We start from the raw sequence: 27,752 nt of genomic DNA on the forward strand, positions 1-27,752 counted from the left end.
ACATATGATAAGGATCTCTGTTTCAGGAAATTCAGATTTCTCATTTTGTTGCTTACTTAAATATTGTAGTTCATAATGAAAAGAAATTGAATAATTATATTAAATAAATTCTTATTAATATATGCTCTGAGTTTTCTTGCTTCTAATTAATAAACCCAGACAACACACAAGAACCCCAACTGTGCTGTTAACAAAGAAATTTATTTTTCAACATAGACTTGTATTTACTTGTTTACCTTTATTGACGTCTTCAATTTATTCTTAGCTTAACAAACTTGAACCCGTAATTAATAGAAACTTTTGGTTTTTCTGTTGAACATCAGTGAACCTGAATACCACACGAGTAATTTTTTTTTTTTTTTTTTGCTGCCTCTTATCTTCCTTACTTGTCAATTTTAATTGATTTAGTTTGAATAAGTTTACATATTATAACTTATTCCAGCTCTGTCCCCATTTTATTATGTTATATATTATAATTTATCTCGAACGAACCTCCAATTTATTAACTTACATATTATTATATTTCAAATAGGCTGAAACTGAGTTAAATTGTATTTAAAGTGAGAAGTTAATTAAATACCGAAACGTGTCAAATTTACGATATTTGCCAACAAGATTGATACACGGAGTTTTCTTTCTTAATACAAATATATTACAAACTTACAAATAATGTTGAGTCTTCTATCTGATGCGCAACTTCCTTGATATCCCATCAAAGGTTTACGATGAATAAATTAATTTAAGAGTTTGCATAGGTACAATTTAATTAACGGAGAGATGGCTAACTCTTCGATGTTCACACGTGCGTCTTTCATCGTTTAAGTTATGTAATGTCTTTGTAAAAATACTAACACCCGATGTTAAACTGCTGAAGTTAGTTTGTAATGTTCGAAATGTATAAACGTTCCTGGTCAAATATTTGAATTTCCCGATTAGTTACCCTTAATAACAGCCATAACCACCGAGGTTTATATCAGCTGTAGTAAACCAACAATATATTCCCTCTCTTCGCGTTGCGTTGATCACCTTTTATACACTTGAGAGGAAGTCTCTAAAAAGTTATAATGTTACGGTCAATCCCACGATTCGTTGGTAAAAGAGTTGGCGCCGAGTGGTGATGACCAGCTGCCTTCCCTCTAATCTTAAACTGCTAAATTAGGGACGTCTAGCGCAGATAGCCCTCGAGTAGATTTTCGCGAAATTAATAACGAGCCATTCCAAATATTGTTACACACCTTCTTCGGTGGATCAGCATGAAATTTATATCTTTATAACAGAAAAATCCGGAGTTCAATTTCCCGCTACTGATAGAGTGCAGATAGCTCAGTGTGTAGCTTCGCGGTAAGAAAACAACTTCCTCACGTACTTTGCAAGTAACTCACTATTATTTACCAAAATGCTTTGCTGCTTCATAAAAGTTACTCATAACAGTTGTCTTGGTTTGTTTCCACCAGGCTGATTATTTGAGGCACGTAACAGGTTATTGATCAAAGTTAAAGGTCATTTGTTTTCTATTTAGAGAACCACTAAAGAAAGATGTAGTGTAGGATTAGTTTTCTGTGAGTCCATTTTGTAATAGCGCATTATTTTTTACTACGTGCACTGATCAACATTCTTACTTAATCAAAGAAGTGCAAAAACACCGCTTATATGGCAGAAGTAGAACGCTGAGATTTTTTTTCATGCCACTTTATCTTTCCCTTCTTAAACCTACTTCCACCGGGCTTACCGATGTGCACATACAGCACATTCATTCATCACGTGAACTGAGAGTAGAGTTTTCCTATTCATTCGACCACGAACATTTGATAAAGCAGGCAGTAGTCGCTCAGGTAACAGCTTAGTCAGCCAAAGAAATATGGAGCTTCGAGGAAGATTGTGGATATGGCTAATGTGTGTGATGGTGACAACCGGCTCAGGTTAGTATACAGTTTTAACTCTAGACGTGAAATTCAGTACAGTACAGTAAATTCGTTACAAAACCGTAAAGATAAGAACATTTTTATACGTATGTCGTTGAACCACAGTATGATAATACACCAGTAAATCAACCAACAGCAATTTGTAAACTTTGTAATATTGAAAATAAACCAAGATCGTACTGTTAAAACACATTGTATGTTTTGAATAATAAATATCGCTATACTTATAACTTTTTTTTTTTTAAATTTACTACGATGTTTTTATAGGTCATACTTAATCTTCTATTGGTAACAGGAGCGTAGGTTAACAAGTTTTTACTATTATGTAGTCAACCTGTTTTATGCGTTATCTACTCACCTAGATTGCTTAATTATCTACACTCTACATATAATCCCTGACCGGAATTTGAGATTCGATCCATACAGTTAATACTTTGCAGCTATAACGTTCTCTAGCTTTTCGCTACAACAAATAAATACACAACAATATATAAAAAAAAAAGATCTTATTTCCCATACAAATTTTTCATTTTACATCTTATTGATATAGAACAATTCTAGTTTCCTGCTTTAACATGTAATTCATAGGACATAGATTGAAAATACATTACTGTATATTAGCTAAAGTATACATTGATTTGGTTCCATTCATCGTTCACTTCTTTTGCACCATTTCAAGTAACATTACTGTAATTTTGAAAACAAATTTTTTCTTAGTTTAGTTCAGTGGTTCGCAATCTTTTCTGACTTGCGTCACACTACGACAATCTGAAAATTTTCGCGGCACACCTGGAAAGCCTTAACGATTTTTTTTAGGTACACGCTATACGGCAAGCGTTAAAAGCCTTGAAACGAAAATCACGGCCAAAGTAAGCGATAATAATGTCATTGTGCATCACGTTTAGATAGACGTAACACAAAAGAGTTAACTTAAAAAGCCTTAGAACGAAAATCACGGAGAAAGCAAGCGATATTAATATCATCCGCACATTGACAATACTATCGCTTGCTTTGGCCGTGAGTGTCATTCTAAGGCTTTTAACGATATTGTGGTATAACAGATAAATCAAAACTGTTTATTTGTACATATGTTTTCAATGTGACGCTTGTGCCTGCTTCGGAGAGCAAATTAAAGCGAGGCTCTAACGTAGACAAACAAGCTCGCATTTCACCATCGACTATAAGAAGCCTCTCTCTCTTTCTAGCTTTAATTTCAGTCAATGCTGAAAATCCAACTTCGCAAACTTACGAAGATGCAAATGAAAGCAGAAGTTCAATTGCTTTTGAACTGATTGCAGGATATGAATTTTTTAATGGAGATCCAAAACTCAACCAAGTTCTTTTCGGGAAACAATGACTGATAAAATTTGTCGTTTCGTAAATCAATGAGCTGTTCTTCCTCTTCAGTTGTAAGATTTGATGTCTCGTTGATTCCGACAGCAAGTGAAGGGAAGTAATGCTTTAGTGTGGACTGTAGGTGTTCATAATTTGAGGGACAATTTTCTTCTTTGACGGACATTCGTTAACAGAAGGACATTGAAGGACAGCCATCTGTGCAAACGCTGAGACAGTTATTCCAATATAATTTGAAGAGCAAAATGTTTTCATTCACCAACTCGAAAATGTCTTGGCCTTTCGCTGTACTTTTTAAATCTTTGCAAAATAAGTATTCGTTTACGATCTTTCCATCTTTTATGAATCGAACAAAAGCCAGAACTTGAGCTTCTCCACCAACGTCAGTAGGTTTATCAACTTGAAGAGACCATAGCAAAAACAATTCATCTTCAGGCGCTTCGAAGTGTTCGCAAACTTGATCCTTCAAATCCGACGACAGGTCTACAATTCTGCGCGAATTTGTGTCATTGGACAGTGGAACTTGCTTAACCTTTTTGGCGGCATCCGTTCCAAGCATAGCTTCAACGATGATTGTTAACGCTGGCGCAATGACTGATTCAACACATTCTTCTTTGCAGCATCAGACTTATTTAAATATTTTTCCATGGATAAATGATAAAACTAATTCATACACGATAAGCAGGAAGTTCTGCAGTTGATATAAAATTCCTACCTACAGCGTAGTAGCTGTAGCTTACTGCAGAATGAGAAAGTGTTCCAGAAAGCAGTTTGATTGTTTGATGCATCATTTATGACGTACGAAGCGCTTGTTGTGCCACAATTAAACTAACAGTCGAACCGTTGCAGTCGAGAATGAAATTTAAGTATGAACTTCTCAGTGCCCGAGTTCAATGAAAACCATCAAATGTTTGGAAGGTTCCAGAATGTCTCTATAGTAGCTTTATTAACTGATGTGTTCGACCTGCTTGTAAAATCCCAAGAAAGTTGAATGTGTTTCAGAAACACCGCGGCACACAGGTTGAGAATCACTGGTCTAATTAATTTATCGAAAATTAGAATATTTGTAAGTTACACTAGTAACTGTGCTTATGTTTCTAACTCGTAATTATAAGTGTTTGAAATCCAGTTTTCTTAAGGTTTTAATCACGTGACTGATGATTACCAGTGTTTGAATCTTATTTTCTAATATTTTCATTACGTGAAAGATCGTTACCAGTGTTCGAAATCCTGTTTTTCTAACGTTTTTATTACGTAACTGATCATTACTAGTGTTTGAAATCCTGTTTTTATAATGTTTTCATTACGTGATGATCCGTCACGGGTGTTTCTAAATCATTTTTAAAACTTCATTTTAGAGTATTAAAATTACTTCCATGTCAAACATGTTTTACAACTGTCGAAACTTAGAACTATAACATGAGTAAGGAATGACTACAATGGCGCTGATTTGCTTGACTATATGCAGTAATTTGCTTAGTTATATAAGTGATTGCAAGTCAAAGTGGGAAGACAAACTACATTTCAGTTTACACTGAGAAAGGATGGATCTCGTATATAGTTTCAGCAGCAGCAGCTAACTACTATTATATATATAATCTTCTGCTGATTTCTTCCTTTCCTGGTGGCTCAGCGGTGAGTCTGCCGACATTTATAAGATCAAAAATCAGGCTTCGATATCTTCAATGGACGGAATAGAAATAGACAATTACACAGCATTTCACTTTACAACAGCCTAAGCATCTAACCTAAATTCTCCAACTAGAAAAACTAAACGTTCTGTATAATTTAGTTTTAACAATGGGGGGAAAAAATCTGCCCATTAAATAATATGTACTAGCTTAATAGATGTATAAGATAATGCATAGAATAAATGGAAGTTCTCCCCCTTTCTATTGCGACTGGTGTAATGATTTTGATGCTCTCGTTGGGATGTGTTTTTATGTACTACAGTTAAGAGGTAAATATGTTATACATAAAGTTGTATATGCGTGGTCTACTAAAATTGTGGTTATTTAGACTGTGCACAATAGTTTAGACATGATTATAAAACTAATTATATTACGTTTGCAGTCTTAATATTTGACAATGGGTTTGCAAGTAACTGTGGGATATCATTTTACTTAATATATGTTATGTGAATTTCAATGCAAACGACTTAAAGCTCAACATCTCACGACAGCTATTTAGGTCAATCCACCTTAATTTAATTGTTTATTTCATGTTTGAATATTCGAGATAACATGCAATAGGAACAAACAAACAACTAACAGTATAAAGCAACTAGTAATCTCAGGTAGAGGTAAATTTTTGTTAAAATGAGATCGAAACTTTTCTTTCATTTTATTCACATTTTTTGGACAAGTTAAAGTATCGAAATTAGCAGCCACTGTTTTTCAGGTTATCACTGAAATATTTTAAACATATGTGGCGACAGCAAACGATTTAAAACCTCTGAAATAAATAATTCAGTTTTTTTTCTCTCGCAGTGACAAATTACGCATACCTCACGCTTCACTTTGAATTAGAACCCCCTCAGAATAATTATTTGTGCTATCTTCAAAATAAGATATTAAAATAGAAACAAACAAAAGACAAAAAAAAAATAAAATGCGAATTCTATTTCACTTAAATCTGTATAATTTTGTCAGTTATCAATTCATATTTGGTTCCAGTTGCTATGACCTGAACTCAAGTATTCCAGGGGGAAAACAGTAAGTTTACGAATTTCCCAAGGTGGATACAGCACAGAACTAAATGTGACTTTGCTCTAAAACAAATAAATTGAAATGAGCTGTTAGACCTGGCATGGCTAAGTGGTTAGGGCGTTCGACTTGTAATATGAAGGGGCGTTATAAATTAACGGTCAATCCCACTATTCGTTGGTAAAAGAATAGCCCAATAGTTGACGCAGGGTGGTGATGATTAGTTGTTTTCCTTCTAGCCTTACACTGCTAAGTTAAAGATGGCTAAAGCAAATGGTCTTCATGTAGCATTGCGAGAAATTAAAAACAAAACAAATAATTCATATGTATTGTGTTAAGGAATTAATTTGCTCTTTTATGTATTAGGCCGATGGTAGTCTTGTTTTTAGTGTGTTCAAACTGTGATCTAAAATTCCATGATTTTGGTCTCGTTGCTGTAATATCTGAAAGCTGAGGGGGCGTTCTATGTTACTTTTCGGTCAGACAACGGAAACCTATAGCAGGGGTGGTTAAACCGCAGCTGGCGAACCAAATGCGGCTCTTATAATGTGCGGCTCGCTGAGATATATTGGCTGAGCTCCTTTTGCATTACAATTAATATGAAAGGTAAATAAAAAAAATGCAAGCTTTATAATTATTTACCAGGTATAAACTGAGAATCGACTGGATTAAAACGTAAATTTAATGTTCATGGCAAATAGATATATTTAAGAATTTAAATCCTAATTTTAATACTAGATTTGAGTTAGGGATTAAAGAAATTTCGGAGGATTACAGAGGAGTTGTGCTGGAGAATCAGCAATCATACAAGCAAGGATTATGAAGGAATTGTGCTGGAGAATCAGTAATCATACAAGCAAGGATTATGAAGGAATTGTGCTGGAGAATCAGTAATCATACAAGCAAGGATTATGAAGGAATTGTGCTGGAGAATCAGCAATCATACAAGCAAGGATTATGAAGGAATTGTGCTGGAGAATCAGTAATCATACAAGCAAGGATTATGAAGGAATTGTGCTGGAGAATCAGTAATCATACAAGCAAGGATTATGAAGGAATTGTGCTGGAGAATCAGTAATCATACAAGCAAGGATTACGAAGGAATAGTGCTGGAGAATCAGTAATCATACAAGCAAGGATTACGAAGAAATTGTGCTGGAGAATCAGTAATCATACAAGCAAGGATTACGAAGGAATTGTGCTGGAGAATCAGTAATCATACAAGCAAGGATTACGAAGGAATTGTGCTGGAGAATCAGTAATCATACAAGCAAGGATTACGAAGGAATTGTGCTGGAGAATCAGTAATCATACAAGCAAGGATTTCGAAGGAATTGTGCTGGAGAATCAGTAATCATACAAGCAAGGATTACGAAGGAATAGTGCAGGAGAATCAGTAATCATACATACAAGCAAGGATTACGAAGGAATAGTGCTGGAGAATCAGTAATCATACAAGCAAGGATTACGAAGGGATTGTGCTGGAGAATCAGTAATCATACAAGCAAGGATTACGAAGGAATTGTGCTGAAGAATCAGTAATCATACAAGCAAGGATTACGAAGGAATTGTGCTGGAGAATCAGTAATCATACAAGCAAGGATTACGAAGGAATTGTGCTGGAGAATCAGTAATCATACAAGCAAGGATTACGAAGGAATTGTGCTGGAGAATCAGTAATCATACAAGCAAGGATTACGAAGGAATTGTGCTGGAGAATCAGTAATCATACAAACAAGAATTTCGAAGGAATTGTGCTGGAGAATCAGTAATCATACAAGCAAGGATTACGAAGGAATTGTGCTGGAGAATCAGTAATCATACAAGGAAGGATTACGAAGGAATTGTGCTGGAGAATCAGTAATCATACAAGCAAGGATTTCGAAGGAACTGTGCTGGAGAATCAGTAATCATACAAGCAAGGATTACGAAGGAATTGTGCTGGAGAATCAGTAATCATACAAGGAAGGATTACGAAGGAATTGCGCAAAGCTACACGAGGGCTATTTGCGCTAGCCGTCCCTAATATAGCAATGTAAGACTAGAGGGAAGGCAGCTAGTCATCACCATCCATCGCCAACTCTTGGGCTACTCTTTTACCAATGAATAATGGGATTGACTGTGACATTATAATGCCCCCAACAATGAATGGGTGAGCATCTTTGGTGTGACGGGATTCCGAACCCGCGACCCTCAGATTACGAGTCGAGTGCCTTATCCTCCTGGCCATGCCGGGCTTTGGCGGAGTGTTAGTGTGATATTGGGTGCTATAGAGTTTGGTTGCATTGCGCGTTTTGGAGCTTATTGTTTCTTTTCACTTTAGGCCCGGCATGGCCAATCAGAGGGTCGCGGGTTTGCATCCCCGTCGCGCCAAACATGCTCGCTCTTTCAGCCGTGGGGGCGTTATAATGTGACAGTCAATTCCACTATTCGTTGGTAAAACTGTTTTTTATTGGAAAAAGATTGGTCGAAATATATCTGATGGAGGTTCTTTAAGGTTAAGGGATTAACTGTGTGGATTCATCATCTTTTTTTCTCAATTTAAATGGTAATAATGGTAGGACAATGGGATATAAACAAATTTGGGCAAAGTAAAAATTTCATTTTTCTAACAGGGTGGTTGACCTGTGAAGTAGATTGCCTTCAAATGTGGTAAACAAAATAAATTTAGAAATATAAGGAAGGACTGAATAAATATTTGAATGACAAGGTTTTACTCTGAGGTTTTACTTTTTTAAGTTTAGTGCATGGGGCAACCTAAATGGACCAAGAGGCTGTTGTTTGTTGTGAAAAGTTTTGGTAGACATTTTAGGTAGCATCCACATCCCCTTGTCTCCTGCAACTTTGCCACTATTTAGAATGTTTAATTTATTTGGAAAAATTGTTGTACAATAATACATTTAAAACTCTAGCACTCAGGCCTGCTTGAGGAAGGAAAGGGGGCAACTGTCCAGGGCCCCAGACAAATGAAACCTGATTATGCCATAAAGCTCACTTTTTACACTTATATTCTTTTTAATAAGTTATTTAAAATATTAAAAAAAGAAGAGAGAGAGAGAGAGAAAAAGGAGGGCTAGCAAGGATGTTTGCCCCAAGGACCAAGCTAACTCTTGATGCTTCTGCTAGAATTAAAAATGTAAAAGTGACTTGATGCTGTAATCAAGCAGAACACATTGAGAAAGACATTTCATAACCATAGTAAGTGACTCTCCAAGCAACAGTTTGGTTGTATCAGAAGATAGAAAACTGTAGAAATAATAAAGTTAAAAACAGTCATTATAATTCTTATACTATTATTATTATTTAGCTGCTCTAGTAATGTTACATTATTTAGTATTTATGTTCATTTATCATTATTGAAAAATTCATTTTTAAGGAGGTATATAAATAGCTTTACTTTTATCTATTAAAATCTAACTTTCCTGCTCAGATAAAAAAACCCTATAAAACTGTCTACAAAAATGCAGTTTTAAACCAAGAATAAAAGTTAATGATAAAAACTTTAAACACCTGCAATTTCAAGTATAATGAGAAAAACATCACTGATGTTTGCAAAGTCCAAACTAATCACGACTTATTTAGTATCATTTAAATAAAATAGAAAGTAAAATTAATTAAAATACTAATACTAAGTAGCGGCCTTCACGATGTTTTTTTTTTAAAGATAAAATGTTTAATTTCTGGTTTCCTTCAAATTGTCAAACTTAGTAATAAAATTAACAACAAGCCAGTGTATTAATATACACTTTTTTGTGTAACTGTAAATACATCTTACCTGGCTCAATGAACGATGCGTTGTTACCTTTGCATTTACAATTGAGCGAAAAATGAATGGCAGTAACGACGAAGAGACAAAAGATAACCTAGCCTCATTTAACAAAGAGGACGGAACTATTGTTGTTGCTTTTTTTAAAAGGTTAACTGATGCCATTATTCGTTAAAGAAAAAAAAAGTAACAGACCTTTACATCTACGTATATTTACACCATAAACTTTATTTCTTATCATACCATCGCTGGAAACTTTACGAAAATTATGTGAATTTAACCAACGTTTATTTCGCCACCTAGTGAATAAATGGATACACAAAAAAATCATTCTGTCAAGGCAACATTAAAACTTGTTGCAAAATTCATGCACTACAATGATCTGGCTTTAAAGTAAAATTAAGGAAATAGCCGTACACATATCGTTGGTTTATTTAATTAAAAGCATATTAAAAACCCTCGAATTATTCGCTTATTCTATATGTATAAAAAAGAAAAAAAAATTCAAGCTATAATGCTTTTTCACTCCCTTGCCAAACTGTCAAAGAAAGGTTGTTGTTTTTTTTAAATTTCTCCGGCCCGGCATGGCCAGGTGGGTTAAGGCGTGCGACTCATAATTCGAGGGTCGCGGGTTCAAATCCCGGTCGCAACAAACATTCTCGCCCTTTCAGTCGTGGAGGCGTTATAATGTGATGGTCAGTCCCATTATTCGTTGGTAAAAGAGTAGCCCAAGAGTTGGCGATGGGTGGTGACGACGAGCTACCTTCCCTCTAGTCTTACACTGCTAAATTAGGGACGGCTAGCACAGATAGCCCTCGAGTAGCTTTGTGCGAAATTAAAAAAAACAAACAAACAAATTATTCATCGTGAACACATGGCAGCCAGATACTTCAATGAAGATATTATGAAATTTGTTTTTGAAATTTTTAATTTCATACGCTTAAATAGGAAGACCTATCGGCAGTTCAAAAATTTTATTGAAGAACTCGAACTTGAAAATAAACTCAATAATGTCTCTTTCTACTGCATTATGAGGTGGCTGTCAACCAGCAATGTCTTAAATAGGTTTGTGGGTCTGTTGGAGCCTATTATTACTTTTCTTGAAGAAAAGAAAAGATTCTATCCTTAACTAGAAAATGATAATGGATGCAAGATCTAATGTTCGTTACTGATATAATGAATCATCTACAAACTTGGCATTCCACGGCAAGGATAAGATTGTTTCTGATTTCACTCAGACAATGTTCACCTTTGAGAATAAAATAAGACTTTTTCTTAATATTGTCAAAAAACTTTAGTTACTTTTCCATTCTCAAAAGGAGAGTAAATATATTCCCTGATATTGAAATAAAAGAAGTGTTTGGAAGAATACAAAGATAAATTACAAGGACTGCTTGACTGTCTGAAGCCCAGTTTCGCCTTTCTTGTAAATCCATTCATGGTTAGTTAATGTGATCAATGATGGTTGTCTAGTTTACGAACCTCTGGTTACAGAATCATCTGCTGTGGAAATGGAACTAATGGAACTACAGGAGGACCTGGGTCCAAAGATGATCCATAAATCCTATTCTACAACTGAGTTCTGGAAGCAAGTTCTAGAAATAAAATATCCTGAAATGAAGAAAACCAGTGTGCTACTCATCTCAATTTTCAGCACAACACACTGCTGTGAATCACTGTGCTCTGTAATGAAGTTTGTGAAGTCGAAGCATCGTGCAATCCTTACAAATCAACACCTGACGGAGTTAATTCGTACAGCCTTGACAACATATCAGCCGGAATTTCAACGACTCACAACCAAGATGGAACTCACAAGACCTCTACTAGCAGTAATGAGCCTGATAATTGTATCATTGACTGTTTGTGTCAGAAAAATATTTTGATAAAACTAAAATTTTGTAAGGTGGTATCTGATTAAAATTTCTCCTAATTTTATTGTTTTACATATTTTCCTCCATGTTTTGACCAGATATTTACTAAGATAAATAAATATCATTAAAAATATTCTGTTTTCACCCCTTTTATTTTTGGTAGTCTCATTTAATGTTAATGAAATGAAAGTTTGCATATTTTTCTTAGATGTTTCCGTAGTTCATTACCGTATTAAATACAAGTTAAAACAATAATTAGCCAGGATTTTCAAAACATTTTGTATATATATGTGTACTTTGTAATTATTGAAACTAATACAAATTAATAATTTAAAAACTATATACATGAATAAATATTATTACGCACATGTATTTCTTAATATTTATATAAAATTTATGTAACAAAACATGCATGTAACAATAAAAACGTGAATGTAATATTTGTTCATGGCTTGTGGCTCTCAAACATCTGAAGTTCATCGTATGTGGCTCTGACGTTAAGCAAGTTTGGCCACCCTTGGCCTATAGCATGGTTTTTCAAACTATGCTCGACGGAGCCCTTGGGTTCCGCGAGGAAATTTTAGAATGTTTATTTGTTTTGTTTTTTGAATTTCGCGCAGCTAGTCTTTACCACTCACCGCCCACTCTTGGGCTAATCTTTTTACCAACGAATAGTGGGATTGACCGTCACATTTTAAGGCCCTCACAGCTGAAAGGGCGAGCATGTTTGGCGCAACGGGGATTCGAACCCGCGACCTTCAGATTACGAGTCGAACGCCTTAACCCACGTGGCCATGCCGGGCCTAGAATGTTAATATTTTTTCCTAAAACTATAAAAAATTGAATCAGAATACGCTATACAAAAGAGTAAAAAGTAAAATATATCTTTAATATAACACGTTTATCGCGTATTGGGCCTTTTAATATTTTATTCTGCCTAATGCCAGACTATTTTACTTAGCTTAAGGGAAATTCTCGCGATGAAAGTGTTAATACAATCTCAATTAACTTCGACAGTGGTAATACCGGTTGCTAGTAGATAAGGAACCATCTCAAGATCGCATGCGTCATTGGAGATGCAAGGTAGCCTGGTAATTTTTGTATGAAACATCGGTCAACCTGGAGTAGTGATGTTAGCTGTGTTTTAAAAGCCAAACCTGGATTAGTGGCTAAATCCTGAGCGAAATGAAATAAAATGAAACATGACGTCATAGCTAAAACTTGTCGAAATTTGAAACATTGTGATGCAATTAGATGCAGTATCAATTCTTTCAATTTCAAAGTATATTTATGTGAAGTATAATTATATTTATAAGAATTACAATTGGTAATTGTTAGGTTAGATTCGTTGCAGTTTAATCAAACAAACTTGGTACCAAAGAGCTCTATGACGTCATTCGCTCGCATGACGTCATGTTTCGTTTTGTTCGAGATTTAGAGGTACGTTAGATCTGGCTTAATATTTTGTTAGTTGGCTTAAAATTGTCATCATAAAAAGAAGAAAAAGTAAAAATAAGAGATCACCCTTTTCCTTTAGAAAAATATATATTTATTGCGGCCTAGCCTTTTTCCAGAAATTCTTATTTCTGAGTTCGTTATGGCAACACTGATCTCAGGTCAACATGTCATTATATGATGATAAAACTCAAGTGCTTTAACGAGTTTTCATTAAGAAGATAATTTGTGTCCGTGAAAACACTTTTGGAGTGTCAAAGATATAAGAATACGTTTTTAGATAAATTAATAATTAGTTATCCCCTTACAATGGATAAGTGGCTGAATATGAATAATAAATCTGATACGAGTAAATATCTTCTTAGGCCTTGGTCTAATACGAATTTATCGGCATTATCGTCGTGAGTGAACACTTCAACACAGGATGATGCAAAACGTACCGAAACACTCCCAATTAAAAAATCTAACTTCCGAGTATTTCAAAAGAAAGTGTTTGCAATTAAATGCAAGGAAATCTACATTTCGTTCGTTTGTTCATAAGGACAACAAAGATGCTCTTATTGCTTCATATTGTGTTAGTTACCGTATTACAGAAGCAGGTGAAGCTCATACAACTGTAGAAGATTTAATAAAATTATGCGCAAAAGATTTGGTAGAGTGCGTGACTGATGAGAAATTTCTTAAAAACATTAGCTCTGTGTCCCTTTCTGACAACTCAGTTTCTCGAAGAATTAAGGATATGTCAACAAATTGCTTAACGAAGTTAATAAGGCGAGGAAAAGCGAGTCTAACTTTTTCGCTCCAAATGAATGAATTAACAGATGTCGCAGGTTATGCGATGTTGCTTGTATTTGTTCGCTATATTCATGAAGCTAGTTTTGAAGAAGACATGCTAATTTGCAAACATTTGCCTACTCAAACAACAGGCGAAGAAATATTTAAACCAATCGATTTATTTATGGAAGAACATGAGATCCAATGGTAGCTTTGCTCAAGTATTTGCTCTAATGGGGGTGCAGCTATGATTTGGAATTTTCAGGCGCAGTGGCACGTATAAAAAAGAAAAATCCGGAAATCGAGAACATCTACTACTGTCTTCATGGTCATACACTTGCAATGAAACGAATGCCAAAAGACTTAAAAAAGGTATTGAGTGATGCCGTAAAAATGGTTGATTTTATAAAATCAAGACCACTCGATGCGAGGATTTTCAGTTTATTTTGTGAGAATATGGGAATTTTGCAAAAACATTTGCTGCTTCATAGTGAAGTCCAATGGGTTTCTCGGGGAAAAGTGCTTGCTCGGTTTTACTAACTGCGTGAGGAGATAGATTTCTTTTTATCTGAATGCCTTTTTGAAATTGCACACAAATTAAGGGACAAATGCTGGATGCAGGGTACCAGAGTAACGTACTTCAAAGCTCAGAGTAAAATGGAAGCGTTTCAACTTAAGCTAAAACTTTGGGGTGAATATATACTTATGAAAGAATTTGACTGCTTAAAAATCTCAGTGGTCTGTTACTTATGAATGAAATTTCCTTAAGTGAGGTTGGTAAAGTTTCAGTCTTGCAGCACTTATCTCATTTGTGTGCAACTACTGGGGAGTACTTCCTTCCTCATTTAGAAAAATTACTGTGGATTCAAAATCCCTTTGTTGACTTTGCAAGTACCAACGATTTATCTTTAAAAGTGAAAGAACAGCTTATAGAAATTTCAACTAATTACACCCTAAAAACAAAACTTCAGCAGGAATAAATTATACAATTTTGGATTCAAACGGCCATGGAATACCGTGAAATAGAGCTTTGAAATTTTTTATGCGTTTTCCAACAATATATCTTTGTGAGCAAACATTTTCACTGTATACAGCTACAAAGATCAAATTTAGAAACAGGTTAAATATTGAAAATGATTTGCGCTTACAAGTAACAGCCATAACTCCAAATACTGAACTACTTTATGAACAAAAGCAAGCCCATCCGAGCCATTAATAAATAAATAAGTACACTGTACTTTTTCTGATATAAATTTTGCAAGCAGAAAATTTTGAACAAGTAGAAGTAAATTTTTTTTCTTTTAATATTGATATTTTTAATAAATTTACATTCTAAAAGCTTGAAGTAATCTTTATGTGGTGCTAGTGACCGATTATTTCTATTTTTGTTTTATTAAGGCTTCGGAGTGTTTTTTTTTCTTTCTATTGCGAAACTTCGCAGTTCTAAAAAGTTTGGGAACCCCAAAGCCTATAGGTTTAGTTATTTTACACAAATATTCTATAAACAACCAACAAACTTCGTGGTCTGTTTTTTTTCCCGAATCGAACACAAAATAATTCGTTTTTTTTCTCTATACGTATAATTCACTTATTACTTTAAACTTATGTATCTTTTTTGTTTTTATTTTGATAAAAAAATAACACGTTTTAGCCATAGTAGAGCTATCGACTGTTATGCAAATTACATTAAATCATATGTATTTTACGGACGCTATTTCTCTGTGTTCTGGTTAAATGTATGTGTGGCATTTTCAAGGGCACTGATTTCACCTGAAAATATTCGGGTAGAATCCGCAGAATAGCTGAAGGTTCGACAAAAAATATCTTAAAGAAGTAAATTTAAATTTTCTGATCCTCAGTGAGTTCGAATCAAAGAAAAATATTTGACGTAATGTAAAACGCAACGAAAACAGTCTTTAGCCCGTATCAATCACAAGGATAAAAATCGCAACTTTCCTGGGTTAACTCTAAATGCTCCCAAGAGTCCGTCAGAAAGCTTATGAATAATATGTTGACTTTAGTTGTTAAACTTGAGAAGAATTTACTGTTTAAACAAATAACTAAAACTTTATCCATTAAACGTAGTGCTTGAGAGAAAAGCGGCCTGCTGAGAGAGCGTACAAAACCCTGTAATGTCATTCCTCTACAGGAACGTGCGACAGTTACGTTATTGTTGTTCATCTTAATATCAAAATAATGGATGTTGCGAAACTGCTGATATAATCACACTCGCCAGTAGAAAAGTGTTCCTCTTGTACAGCGGTAAGTCTTCGGAGTTACAACGCTAAAATCAGGAATTCGATTACCATCGGTGGATTCAGCAGATGAATCACTGTCGACCTTTACATAGTATTTTCTATTTTACGGTAATTTATCCCTGAAAAAGGTCCACTTGATACCATAAGTCAATGATCCAGATCAGCAGAAGGAATTTAGACACATTCCCTTACTAAGATTCTACGTTAAACTTAGTTAATTTTGAAAATGTTCATATTGAACTGGTATATGACAGATTTAGTTATTTAGTTATTTTTCATTAATAAGTATAATAATTATTTTATTTAATACATTTATTCATATATTATTTGTTATAGTAACCTGATACAGAATCAGAGATTTGCATGAAAACTGTGAAAATTTTGAAATCAACTTTAGATTAATTTAGTAAATAAAAGAAGTAGAAAATATCTACTACACCTGCATGCCACATCTAAACATTTTGAATATACAAATCCGAAAGTAACATGAGAACACAGCCGATATAAAGTTGCAAAGAAATATCATGTGTCAGATCAACATCTTCACATATTTTGGCATTTCATAGGTAGTTTGACATCACCAACATTTTACCATTTTTAGGAAGGTTATGTAATAATCTTTTCTATGCAAAATATTTATGCACCCAGATCATAAAATGTAATCATATCAGATATTTCGAATTTTCAAAAAGCGGTTATCATTTGTAGTTAATGGAATTTGAAAATATAAAGAAAAATGAAATGATTAGGGGCACTAAGACCATCCAGAAAAAGATTTGCAACAAGTTGTATCCCAGCTGAGATAAGCATGTACGGCGTATCGTAACAAGTGACAATCTACGAATTCAAAAATCAGTAGTAAAAAATGTTCATTTGTCACAGGTAACAGTATGCACCATAAGCAAGAATAATCTCCAACTGTAAAAAAAATACATAAATCACATGCACTTAAATTGCGTCCATGATGTTCCCGTTTAACTGTTACGTAGCAAAGAAGTGTTGAAACTATACATTAGGAAACACCTGTTCTCATACACTAGATTGCTAATTTCATCTTCTATAAGGATTAAAGACTAAACAAGTGAAATACGGGAGAAAAGTTTATTAGCCATACAAGATTTTACTATGTCAAATTGTACGAAATTATCTTTCAAAATATTATTAAGTTATGATATGCAGTTGGGGTGTCAAAATATGTGTAACTAATTTGGAAATAAACTACATTATTTTACATCTTCTGATTCATTTATTTTTAATTTTGTTTTTCTACAGAATTGTACGGCTCTGATAGAAGCTGCCAAGCGAACAGACTTCATACCTGCATGACGGCGTTTGTGTCGCTCTCGAGTGGGTTTGATCTTGTCTTACCTACCACAGGAGAGGCTATTCAAAAAACTTGCGAGTAAGTTTGCAATTGTTATCATAATTACTGTATGTTAACCACAAAAAAAAATTGATATAATCAGCTATTTCAAATAATCACTATATTATCAGGAATGTTAAGACAATTTTAAAAATTTTTTTATGCTGTTTAAGTAGGTGTGCCTTTCTCTAGGGGCACAGTGGTACGTCTGTGGATTCACACTGCTAGAAAACAGGGTTTGGATACCCATAGTGGGTAGAGAAGAGATAACCCATTGTGTAATTTTGTGCTTAATTCCAAAACAGTCAATAAGTTGGAGTGAAGTATGTGTGTGTGTGTGTTTTCTTAGAGCAAAGCCAGATCGGGCTATCTGCTGAGTCTACCGAGGGAAATCGAACCCCCGATTTTAGCGTTGTACACCCTTAGATTTACCGCTGTACCAGAAGTAGGATTTAACAGATATCTAATTTTAGTCTTGCTATTATCTATACAATAGATTTAACTGTCACAAACTGAAAATCATGTTTTAACCGGAAAAAAAGTAAGGTGAAACAAATATGACTGTATTTAGATTCTTGGAGCAGCTTTTAGAAAATTACCAGTTAAAAATTAAACATTCCTAGTAATGTGATACAACTGTTGGATGATGATAAATATACAAATTTATAAATTTAATAAATGCATTCATATTTTCTTTGTTTTGTGCGCGATAGAATTAATGTTTTTAAAACCATGAATGAGATTACACAAATAGGCATTGTTATATAAATGTCAAATATTGTTAACTAGTATGCTCATATCTTGGAAAAAAGTGTTTTTAATATTTGTTGTTTTAATAGTAGCAAATAATTGTTAATTTATTCAATGACAATATTACCTTAGGTCGTATTTCTTACCTTTCAGAAATGCTTCTCGAGGCTTAGACTGTATCGATGACTATGTAGAAGAATGCTTTTCTCGTGGTCATTGGCGAGCTTATCGTATTGTCGTTTCTGGTGCCAAAGGAATTATCGACGAATTATGTGACAGCAGTGGGAATAGTACCTTAAGGACAGGTCAGAAAATGGCGTGAATTTTTAGAATATATTTCTTCCCTTAATATATTTTATACAAGTTTAAAATGGGATTGAAGAGAAAGAAAGAGAAATAATAAGCACAATTGTAACAAAAACCAGTTTGTGTGTGTGTATATATATACATATATTTATACACACACATACATAAAAGAGGAAAACCACACCTCTGACCCGACGTGGCCAAGCGTGTTAAGGCGTGCGACTCGTAATCTTTCAGCCGTGGGGGCGTTATAATGTGACGATCAATCCCACTATTCGTTGGTAAAAGAGTAGCCCAAGAGGTGGTGGTGGGTGGTGATGACTAGTTGCCTTCTAGTAGTCTTACACTGCTAAATTGGGAACGGCTAGCACAGATAGCCCTCGAGTAGCTTTGTGCGAAATTAAAAAAAAAAAAAAAATCAAACGTCTACGGAAAAATTAAATGAAGGAAAACGGAAACGCTGTTAATTTTATTTTTGCCGTACTTTAAATTTAAGTTACCTTATTATATTAAATTATAAATGTAATAAATTATTTTTTAAATTTTGCGCAAAGCTACACGATGGCTAATTTAGCAGTGTAAGACGTAATGTCAGCAGGTCATCATCATCCACCGCCAACTCTTGGGCTAATCTTTCACCAATGTATACTAGGATTGAACGTAACATTATAACGCCCCCACGGCTGAAAGGACGAGCATGTTTAGTGTGACGGGGACTCGAACCTGCGGATTATGAGTCGAGTGCCTTAACCACCTGGCCATGCCGGGCCTAACGTATTTTAACATTTACCTTATTTACGTAGTCCTCCTTCCACATATCATATAATTTGTAAACATTTAACTATAATAGGTTGTTTTAACGCGTTAAATATTTTGCAGTAGCCTTCGTATTGTCAAATGATTTGTTCATGTATATCTCTTGCTTACCAATAATTTGATTCTAAGGCACATTTTTATTCGAAACGAAAGTGTATCAAATCCAACTGTCTCTGCTAGTGAATTGGATAAACATACTCAGATTTTAATTGCAGATGTTTAATATGCATTGAAAAACGCATATGAAAGATTTATGTTGTTATAGTCTAAAAATCATGAAAAAATATAAATTAACCAGATATTTCAGTCTGATGTCCACGTGAAATTCCGCTAGCGGAGTTAATTCTGAAGAATAATATATTTTCTGCAATATATTAACGTTTATTTGTATAAAATACAAACGTAATGGGATTGGATCCTCTATATTCTAAGTCAATGAACTGCATCTCATTACTCACATACTGATAGCTTACACTGTGATTGGTGTCATCCAACCAGTCATATAGTAGAAAACAGCCATAATATCTATAAACGTGTACGTAGCAGTATTGTAGTGAATGCACTCGTGGATCTCAGGACAGATATGTCAATGACATATATTATGTTAAGTCAAAGTTATGTAACATGTAACATGGTGAGGCGAAATTTTATGTTCCAGCAAGAGGTGTCTGGTAACTCTGGAAAGGGTACTTGAAACTAGCACCCAAACGTGGTGTTAAATAATTCGGGAATACATTGTATGCCAATGACTTAACTATCAGTACAAGTGCAAATGTTACCCCCGAACAGTAAGGTAAACATCAATACAAAAAGTTCTGAGTGAATTTATGTCTGCTTGAAAAATATTGCTGAGGAAATATGACTCTTATTTCAGCCTTCGGTTTAGTCATATTTCCTCAGCAATATTTTTCAAGCAGACATAAATTCACTCAGAACTTTTTGTATTGATGTTTACCTGTTTGATGACTCTTATTTCAGCCTTCGGTTTAGTCATATTTCAGGCAATGAAATGAGAAAAGCTGAAAGAGGATGCTCGTTATAGGCGAAACCAAATTCTAATTGTTTGGTAACACTCAATAATAGTTTGTTCGAAGGGAGAGACGAGAAAATGCTATCACGCCTAATTTTCCACATCTGCACTTGCTAGGAACTAATGCCTGCGTGGATTTTGTCTGAGACAATGGTATTGGATATCCACACAAAACCGATGGCTCCCCCTGACTACTGACAGGTGCATGCAGATTCTTATCCATAATATCATCTCCTCAAAAATAAAACATATTGGGCAGGGATTAATCTGTCAGCAAGACAGTGATCTGAAGTATGTTGCAAAATGTTGCAATACGATATATGGACTAAAAAACAGAGCGATAAAACATTTGCAAACATGGACTACACAGTATTGATATGAATATTTTCAAAACTGTATGGGCTCATATGGAAAATGAAAGTGTACAATGGCAACCAAATAATTTGGTTGAATTATGGGGAGTAGAAAAGAACAACTGGAACTATATTTTGCAGTGGTATATTAATAAACTAACGGTAACATAAAAACAAGGTGTACTGTTCTGTTTAAAGAAAATATAAAATACTTTTGCTTTCTATGGTGTATTTGTTTTACTTTTGAATTTTCTCTAATAGAACATTCTTGTAATGATAACTTGACCATTTAGTTGCAATTACTCACTGTATGCAACTTTCTCTTGTGCGTTTCTATAATTATTTCTAATAATATACATGTATGTAGTGTATTTAAGTATGTATTTGGGCAAGAAGAGTGACTGAAAGGTCCTAAATTACTCTTAGATTTACAGTTTCTTCACACTTGCCTCCAAAGTACAAATACAACAATGTCGTCTGAAGATGTATGTGCACACCACTTGAAATATGGATTACTAAAACTGAAAAAGAACACCCAAGCATTTTCTATGCTACAAGGTTGGATAAATTCTTGTTGGTAAGTTTGTTATTTTTTTCTTTACATACACAGACGTATATAAGAGTAACGTAAATGAATGTCTTGTACACAGTTAAAATGACATTAAGAGTTCTACTGGCTTATTGATAACTCTAATTGTCTTTAAGGTGTAGGAACGTTTCGATTGTTCAGATAGCTTTGTTTTTATCTGTAAACATCTTTTGCATGAACTAATAAAATTTTGTAAATAATATAAAAAGTACATGACACACTTTGTTGTACTACAAAAATAGTTTCTAACCCCATTAGCTTTTAATTGTTTTCAATAATATTTCATTCTAGTATTGAAAATAAGTCCACTTTATAAACACTTTCATATATCATGCTTATATTATAAAATGTTGTTTGCTATATATATATATATGCATATTAAGGCCGATTCCTAATATATATTTACATATTATCATTTTTAAATATTTCAAATCAACGATCAAAATTTAGTTTCCAAATATACTTTTAATGCTGTTTCCTTTTCTTTATCTAATTTAAAATAATAAAGTACATTTTTAATGTCGTAATTTAAGGGTTAATAAGAGGAAGAAAAATCTGAAGATTCGACCTGAGGTTTTCTAGTACATTTGAGGTGTATTATAAACAAGTGATAAAAATAATTTTGTAAATATAAGGTCCCCCGCTGGCACATCGGTAAGTCTACGGATTTATAACGCTAAAGTTTTTAGTTTTTTGTTTGTTTTGAATTTTGCGCGAAGCTACACGAGGGCTATCTGCGCTAGCTGTCCCTATTTTAGTAGTGTAAGACTAGAGAGAAGGCAGATAGTCATCACCACCCACCGCCTACTCTTGGGCTACTCTTTTACCAACGAATAGTGGAATTGAACGTCATATTGTAACGCTCCCATAGCTGAAAGGGCGAGCATGTTTGGTGTGATTGGGATTCGAACCCGCCATCCTCAGATTACGAGTCGAGTGCCTTAACCACCTGGCCATGCCGCGCCTGTCTGAGCCATGAAGTAGTTTGAGTTAGTTTAGCCACTGTGGCTATGTGACTCCAGTCTATATAATAGAAAAACAAAATCGATAGACAGTGGCATAGTTAAATGAATTATTAAATCGAGTCTTTAAATGTAAAATACTAACTGTTAAATTGAAGTAGATAAAAATAGTTTTAAAAGGTGAAAAGTACAGGTTTTCCAAAAATGAACTAGTTAATTAATATTTTGATAAAATTTTAATAACTTACAAATGGGAGCAAGAAAATTTCAGAAATATATAAAATAAATGTATTTGAAACAGAAAACCCCAATTTATGAAGACTCACAGAAATTCAGCTACTATAAATAAATAAAAAATGAAAGAGAAATTTTCTTTTATATCTCAAACATGACACCAAATAAATAATATTTTTCTTTTGCGAATTAGTAGTCAAAAGCCATTAAACACAGACACGCAAAAAACAGCATTTTTACAATTATAAAAGTACCTTTATAAAAGTAGAGTCACACGACAGATGGTCCATGTATGCTTTAGTTCGTGTTGTAAATCTACAAAAAAACGAAAAAACAGTAGAGCGGGATTCGTTGGTTTAAAAATATAAGATAAAATTGCTTTATCTGTGTGAATGTTGTTTTATACTCGTAAAATAAGAATAAGAGTTTTTAATATAATGTAAATAGTTCGTTTTTAAGTCAAAATGTAGAGAGAATGCATTAAAAAGACCTAATTTTGCAATATGTAACCTAGACCAGCGGTTCTTAAACTTTGGTAACAAGAGGGCCCCTTTTCATTTAAATGTTTTCCCGGACCCAAAAGCGTTTTGATGTTTTTGTTTTGAAAATAGATTTCATGTTCCTAAAAAAGTTGTATTCCAAAAATCAAATGTTTTAATTCATATATATTTAATTTTACTACTTTTTGTATTCTATAAATCATATTTTGAAATTTGTTATGAAATTTCGGACTAAAATATTATTTTAAAAATGAAAAACTTAAAGTATTTATAAATAAACTGTTGTAAACATAAACCTCTAAAAATTAGAGACGAGTTTTTATCATTAGCTAATTTTTGGAAATCAATTAATGGTTTACACCAATTTTATTAGAAAATTTAGATTAGGTAGTTGAAGAATGATATCGTTCAAACATAAAATATAAATAAATATTTATCATTTTATAAATTCAGTAGTGTGTGCGTGTTTTTTCTTATGGCAAAGCCACATCGGGCTATCTGCTCAGCCCACCGAGGGGAATCGGACCCCTGATGTTAGCGTTGTAAATCCGGAGACATACCGCTGTACTAGCGGGGGAGCAAATTTAGTAGTACTATGTGGCATAACTTAAGTTAAATATTCCCTTTGTAAAATATAAGTATACATGAGGCACAAAAATGTCTGCTGGCAGTTTCAGTAGCTTTTTTTTTATGAAATGCTATAAAAATGTCCCGTGACAAAAAAAAATACATAATAATAAAAATATTCGTGATTTCCTTAACTTTAACTCAATTCGTTGATAACTTGAAAAAAGCAAACTACTACGTTTATGTTTTTATCCTAGTAGTCCAAAGAATTATTTTGCTTTTGTTTGCGTTTCCATTCAATCAATAAGAAATCTATTGTTATTTATCTTCTTACAGTCCATTTATGAAGTACGTAGAGTGCAAATCTGAAGGGATTACAGTCAAATGTGGAAAGAAAAGTGGCGAAGTAATACACTCGTTTATCTGGAGTTTAGCGGGACCACTTTTCGAGGTGCACTGCAATGTCGAAGATCCATGTTCATCCGCTGGTTTGGTCACTAAACATAAAGTAACTGCGATATATATATATTTTTTACTTTTCCCTTGCTTGATTATCAGCAAGCCTTACTGATATAATGAATCAAGAATCACAAAAACCAGTTTTCAAGCTAATGAAATAATTTACGATAGAAACATAGCTAAAGACCAAAACGGGCCTTTACATAATATCACCGACTGAAAAATAATAACAATTTGTTTGTGTGTTTTCCACGTGAAGCTTTGTGTTCTGTATAATAAATAGCGTTAATAATTTTGTACGTACATTATCTTACTTCCTGCAAAAATCTGTTTTCAGTAACTTGAGAACATAGTTAGAGGTATTCTCGAGTAAACAGTTTAAAACTAAAGCAACTGTAATATAAATCCAATATATCACATTTAGTTCACCGTCACGTTCAATTACTGTTTTTACCGCGAAGTTCCGTAATTAAAATGTAAGCTTTCACAACAAACACACACACGGACGACCTTTCTTCAGTTCTGCTCATTGCAATGCATTACACAATACAAACAATAATGGATGGGTTGTATGGACTTAACGCTCATAAATGACAGTGGTATCTAATAGTTATATACCAAAGCCCACAGGAAGCATTTTTTAAAATTCAACCACATATAAAAACTTTATTTTTAAATTCATTATTCTTTTGAGTTACTGAAAACGTTATTTTTAGAATTTAATATTAATTTCTCATTTTACTCTTTGGTTATATTACCAACATGGTATCGTCACACGTCTTTTTTTTTTTCAAGTCGCATGGCAAGATGGCGGCAAAAGTAGCTGACCTTGCGCTCGTGGGGAAGTACATTTAGATACCATGTTGTTTTCTTTATTCGTTGCTCCTTGCAGTTTATTTGGAAATATTTTGTTATTCTTATAAACAGATACTGAACTCTTCCAATTTTGTCTTAAATCATTAGCGTTCTTAAAATGACGTTTGTTTGTTTATGGCAAAGCTACTAAAGCTATCTGCCATTTTAAATATGGACCAGATGGAAAGCAACCAGCCGGCAACACCCATCACCAACTTTTAGGACACATTTTACCAACGAATAGTTGGTTTGACCGTCGCATTATAACACTCTCATGGCTGAAAGGACAAACATGTTTGACACTAGCTTTCGATCCCATGGACATAAGGCCGAACGCGGTTCAGTGATTGGTATGCTAGACTGTGGATCTAAGGTTATATGGTTCGTTTCTCATTATCACACACACATAAAAACACACTTCTAGTTGTGCGTACGTTGTAAGAGTAATAGTCAAATTCCACTATACAATCAAAACAGCCTAAACGTTAGTGATGGGTGGTCTTGACTGGATGCTTTCCCTCTATTTTATCACTTAAAAATTAGGGATGGTTAGCATAGATGACCCTCTAGTATTTCTGTACATATTACGACCTTAGAGATAAGGGTGGCTTAGTCATTATTTTCACCATACATGTACAGAGCTTAACGATGTGTGTACTCAAGAATAAATATTTCCTCTTTTTTTCTTTTCTGGAATATGTGCTATCCTTCCATCTTATTCTAACATCCGTGGATTCTGTTTCTTTCAACATTTTTAATATTCTCCTTACATTGTGAATCCCACTAACATTAAAGTGTTCATTGTTTTGACATGTGGGGAACTAGTACTGTGCAACTTTAACCAAAAGAAGTGACTCAAATGGTTCATGGTGTTGGTGGAGAATTTATGGAAATTTTAACAGCAGCAAAAAAATCGCAAAACTGTGAAATATAAGAATGAATAAACATTTGTTAAAAGCAAAAACAACAACACCAATTTCTGTTGTATTTAACAATACCTGACCCTCTTCTGCTCCCAGTACTTTTTTCCCCCACCTAAAATAAAAATTCTAGAAATTCCACTAGGTCAGGGCTGTTGCACGTGTCTGCTGCTGAACGAGGCCTTGTGCTAGTAAGTCGCTAATATTTCTGTTCAATTGTGTGACAGGTGTGTGCAAAAATATAAAAGGAAAGACATTTTCTTTCTTTAACAATAAGATTAGTCTCATGACGTAATTTTGGCAGATTTGTTCTTTAAACATTCTCGTGATCCTTGTCAAATGCAATTGTTCTGTCCTCACTTTCTGTAATACACAGTATAGCCAGTCATCAGTTTGAGAAAAAAGCATATATAGCTTACAAACTGTTTTTCAATAAAGTATCCTCCTTAGTTTCAGATCAAAGAATTTTATCATTTTCCTCTCTTTTGGCCAAATTTGACTTATTAACATTCTGCAAAAATTTCCTTCGAACACCTTGTTATTGTGGTATCATACCTGTTTGGCCAAGAACACCAAAGAATGCATGAACTTGTACTGTAACAAGTATGCTAATAAGTTAAAATATATCATTACGTCATATCTATTGCCGCCTTTGAGGAAGCCTTGAAAATAAATGTATGTGGTGGTAAGAACCGAAATACAATATTAGGTCATCCTATCAGAAAAGCAGTCATATTGTCTATTTGCCCCTCTTAAGATTTCTCTGAAAATAGTATCTTTTTAACAACTGAAGTTACGAGTAATAACTGAATTGGTAATTAGTATATTATAGTAATCAGGATAATGACTAATTATCAGTTACACTTGGGTAGCAGTATATACTACTAATCATGACAACGATTATTTATCCAATCACCGTAATCTTATCGTAAATAGTTATACTTTATTCATCGCTCTTCACTGTCGACAAGATATTCCGCTCAGTTCCAGAGCTCATCAGACTTATCGGTTGTTGAAAGGTCATTTACGAGATATCATGTTCTGTTCCTTAGAACGCCTAAACTATTGTGATAATAAAAGAAAGTGTGATTTAAGTTATTCTTCAATATTATTTTGATATAACACACATAACCTACCAACGGATTATACTTTGATATCTTAGACATTCTCATACGACAGAACTATACTTTTGTTAAACACCAGTAAAATACTATTGTAAAGTTATTTAAAATGTATTATAACACCAATTTTATTGCTGCAAAAAATGTAAGACTAATTTTGACGGTAGATTAAAAATAGTTTGCAGCTATAATGAAAATATCGAAAACTATCATGTCTGTTTTCATGTGCATGGACGTAAAAGGACAATAATATAAATCTACTGTATTTCTAGGTCCTTAAAAGGTTATGTTTATCTCTCTTTCTCTTCCTTTTTGTTTTTACTGGTTAAAATTATAGACAAAATATTGAGAGAATAGTTGTTTATTTGAGGAATTATGGGTAACATCTTCGAATAATTCCTTGCAATTTCATCCTCTCTTTGAGATTAGTGACTGTAAGGAATGTGCAGAAGAATGAAAGTGATTAAAAAGAACCCATATTTCTCGAGTACTTCCATCAACTTGGGCCAGTAGGTTAAAAACTGGACCAGATATATGATCAGATTGGTTCTATATAAATATTTTTCTCTCTCCGCACGTTAAAATTATTTTAATACGTACAATTCAACATTGAAGAAAGTAATATTAAATTTTGCTTGAAAACTTTTAATACAGAACACTTAAATATAATAACAAATAACCAAACGTTAAACTAAAACTAAACTCATGTCATTCCAACTGAAAATGGAGTTGTCTTATTCGGCGTAAAATATCATAATTATATGTATTTTTATTATCAAGTATCCTTTACGTACTCAGTCTAACGTAACAATAAAAAAAGGAT

General features: G+C 33.8%; 1 protein-coding gene across 1 annotated transcript; it reads left to right on the forward strand.

Moving 5' to 3' along the window:
- Positions 1-1,525: 1,525 nt before the first annotated feature.
- LOC143258432 (uncharacterized) lies at positions 1,526-26,960 on the forward strand. Its single transcript, XM_076517358.1, has 5 exons — positions 1,526-1,919; positions 17,377-17,506; positions 18,371-18,522; positions 21,149-21,299; positions 23,911-26,960. The coding sequence occupies exons 1-5, from the start codon at positions 1,859-1,861 to the stop codon at positions 24,143-24,145; spliced, it is 729 nt and encodes a 242-aa protein (XP_076373473.1). The 5' UTR covers positions 1,526-1,858; the 3' UTR covers positions 24,146-26,960.
- The last annotated feature ends 792 nt before the right edge of the window (positions 26,961-27,752 follow it).

The sequence above is a fragment of the Tachypleus tridentatus genome, chromosome 8, assembly GCF_004210375.1.
Source record: "Tachypleus tridentatus isolate NWPU-2018 chromosome 8, ASM421037v1, whole genome shotgun sequence".
NCBI classification, from domain to species: Eukaryota; Metazoa; Arthropoda; class Merostomata; order Xiphosura; family Limulidae; genus Tachypleus; species Tachypleus tridentatus.

Bases quoted from the DNA above. Each gene is read 5' to 3' on its own strand.
- LOC143258432 (XM_076517358.1), top strand. From the start codon at position 1,859: ATGGAGCTTCGAGGAAGATTGTGGATATGGCTAATGTGTGTGATGGTG. The intron at 1,920-17,376 runs GTTAGTATACAG...GTTTTTCTACAG, and splicing joins GATGGTGACAACCGGCTCAG to AATTGTACGGCTCTGATAGA. The intron at 21,300-23,910 runs GTAAGTTTGTTA...ATCTTCTTACAG, and splicing joins GGTTGGATAAATTCTTGTTG to TCCATTTATGAAGTACGTAG.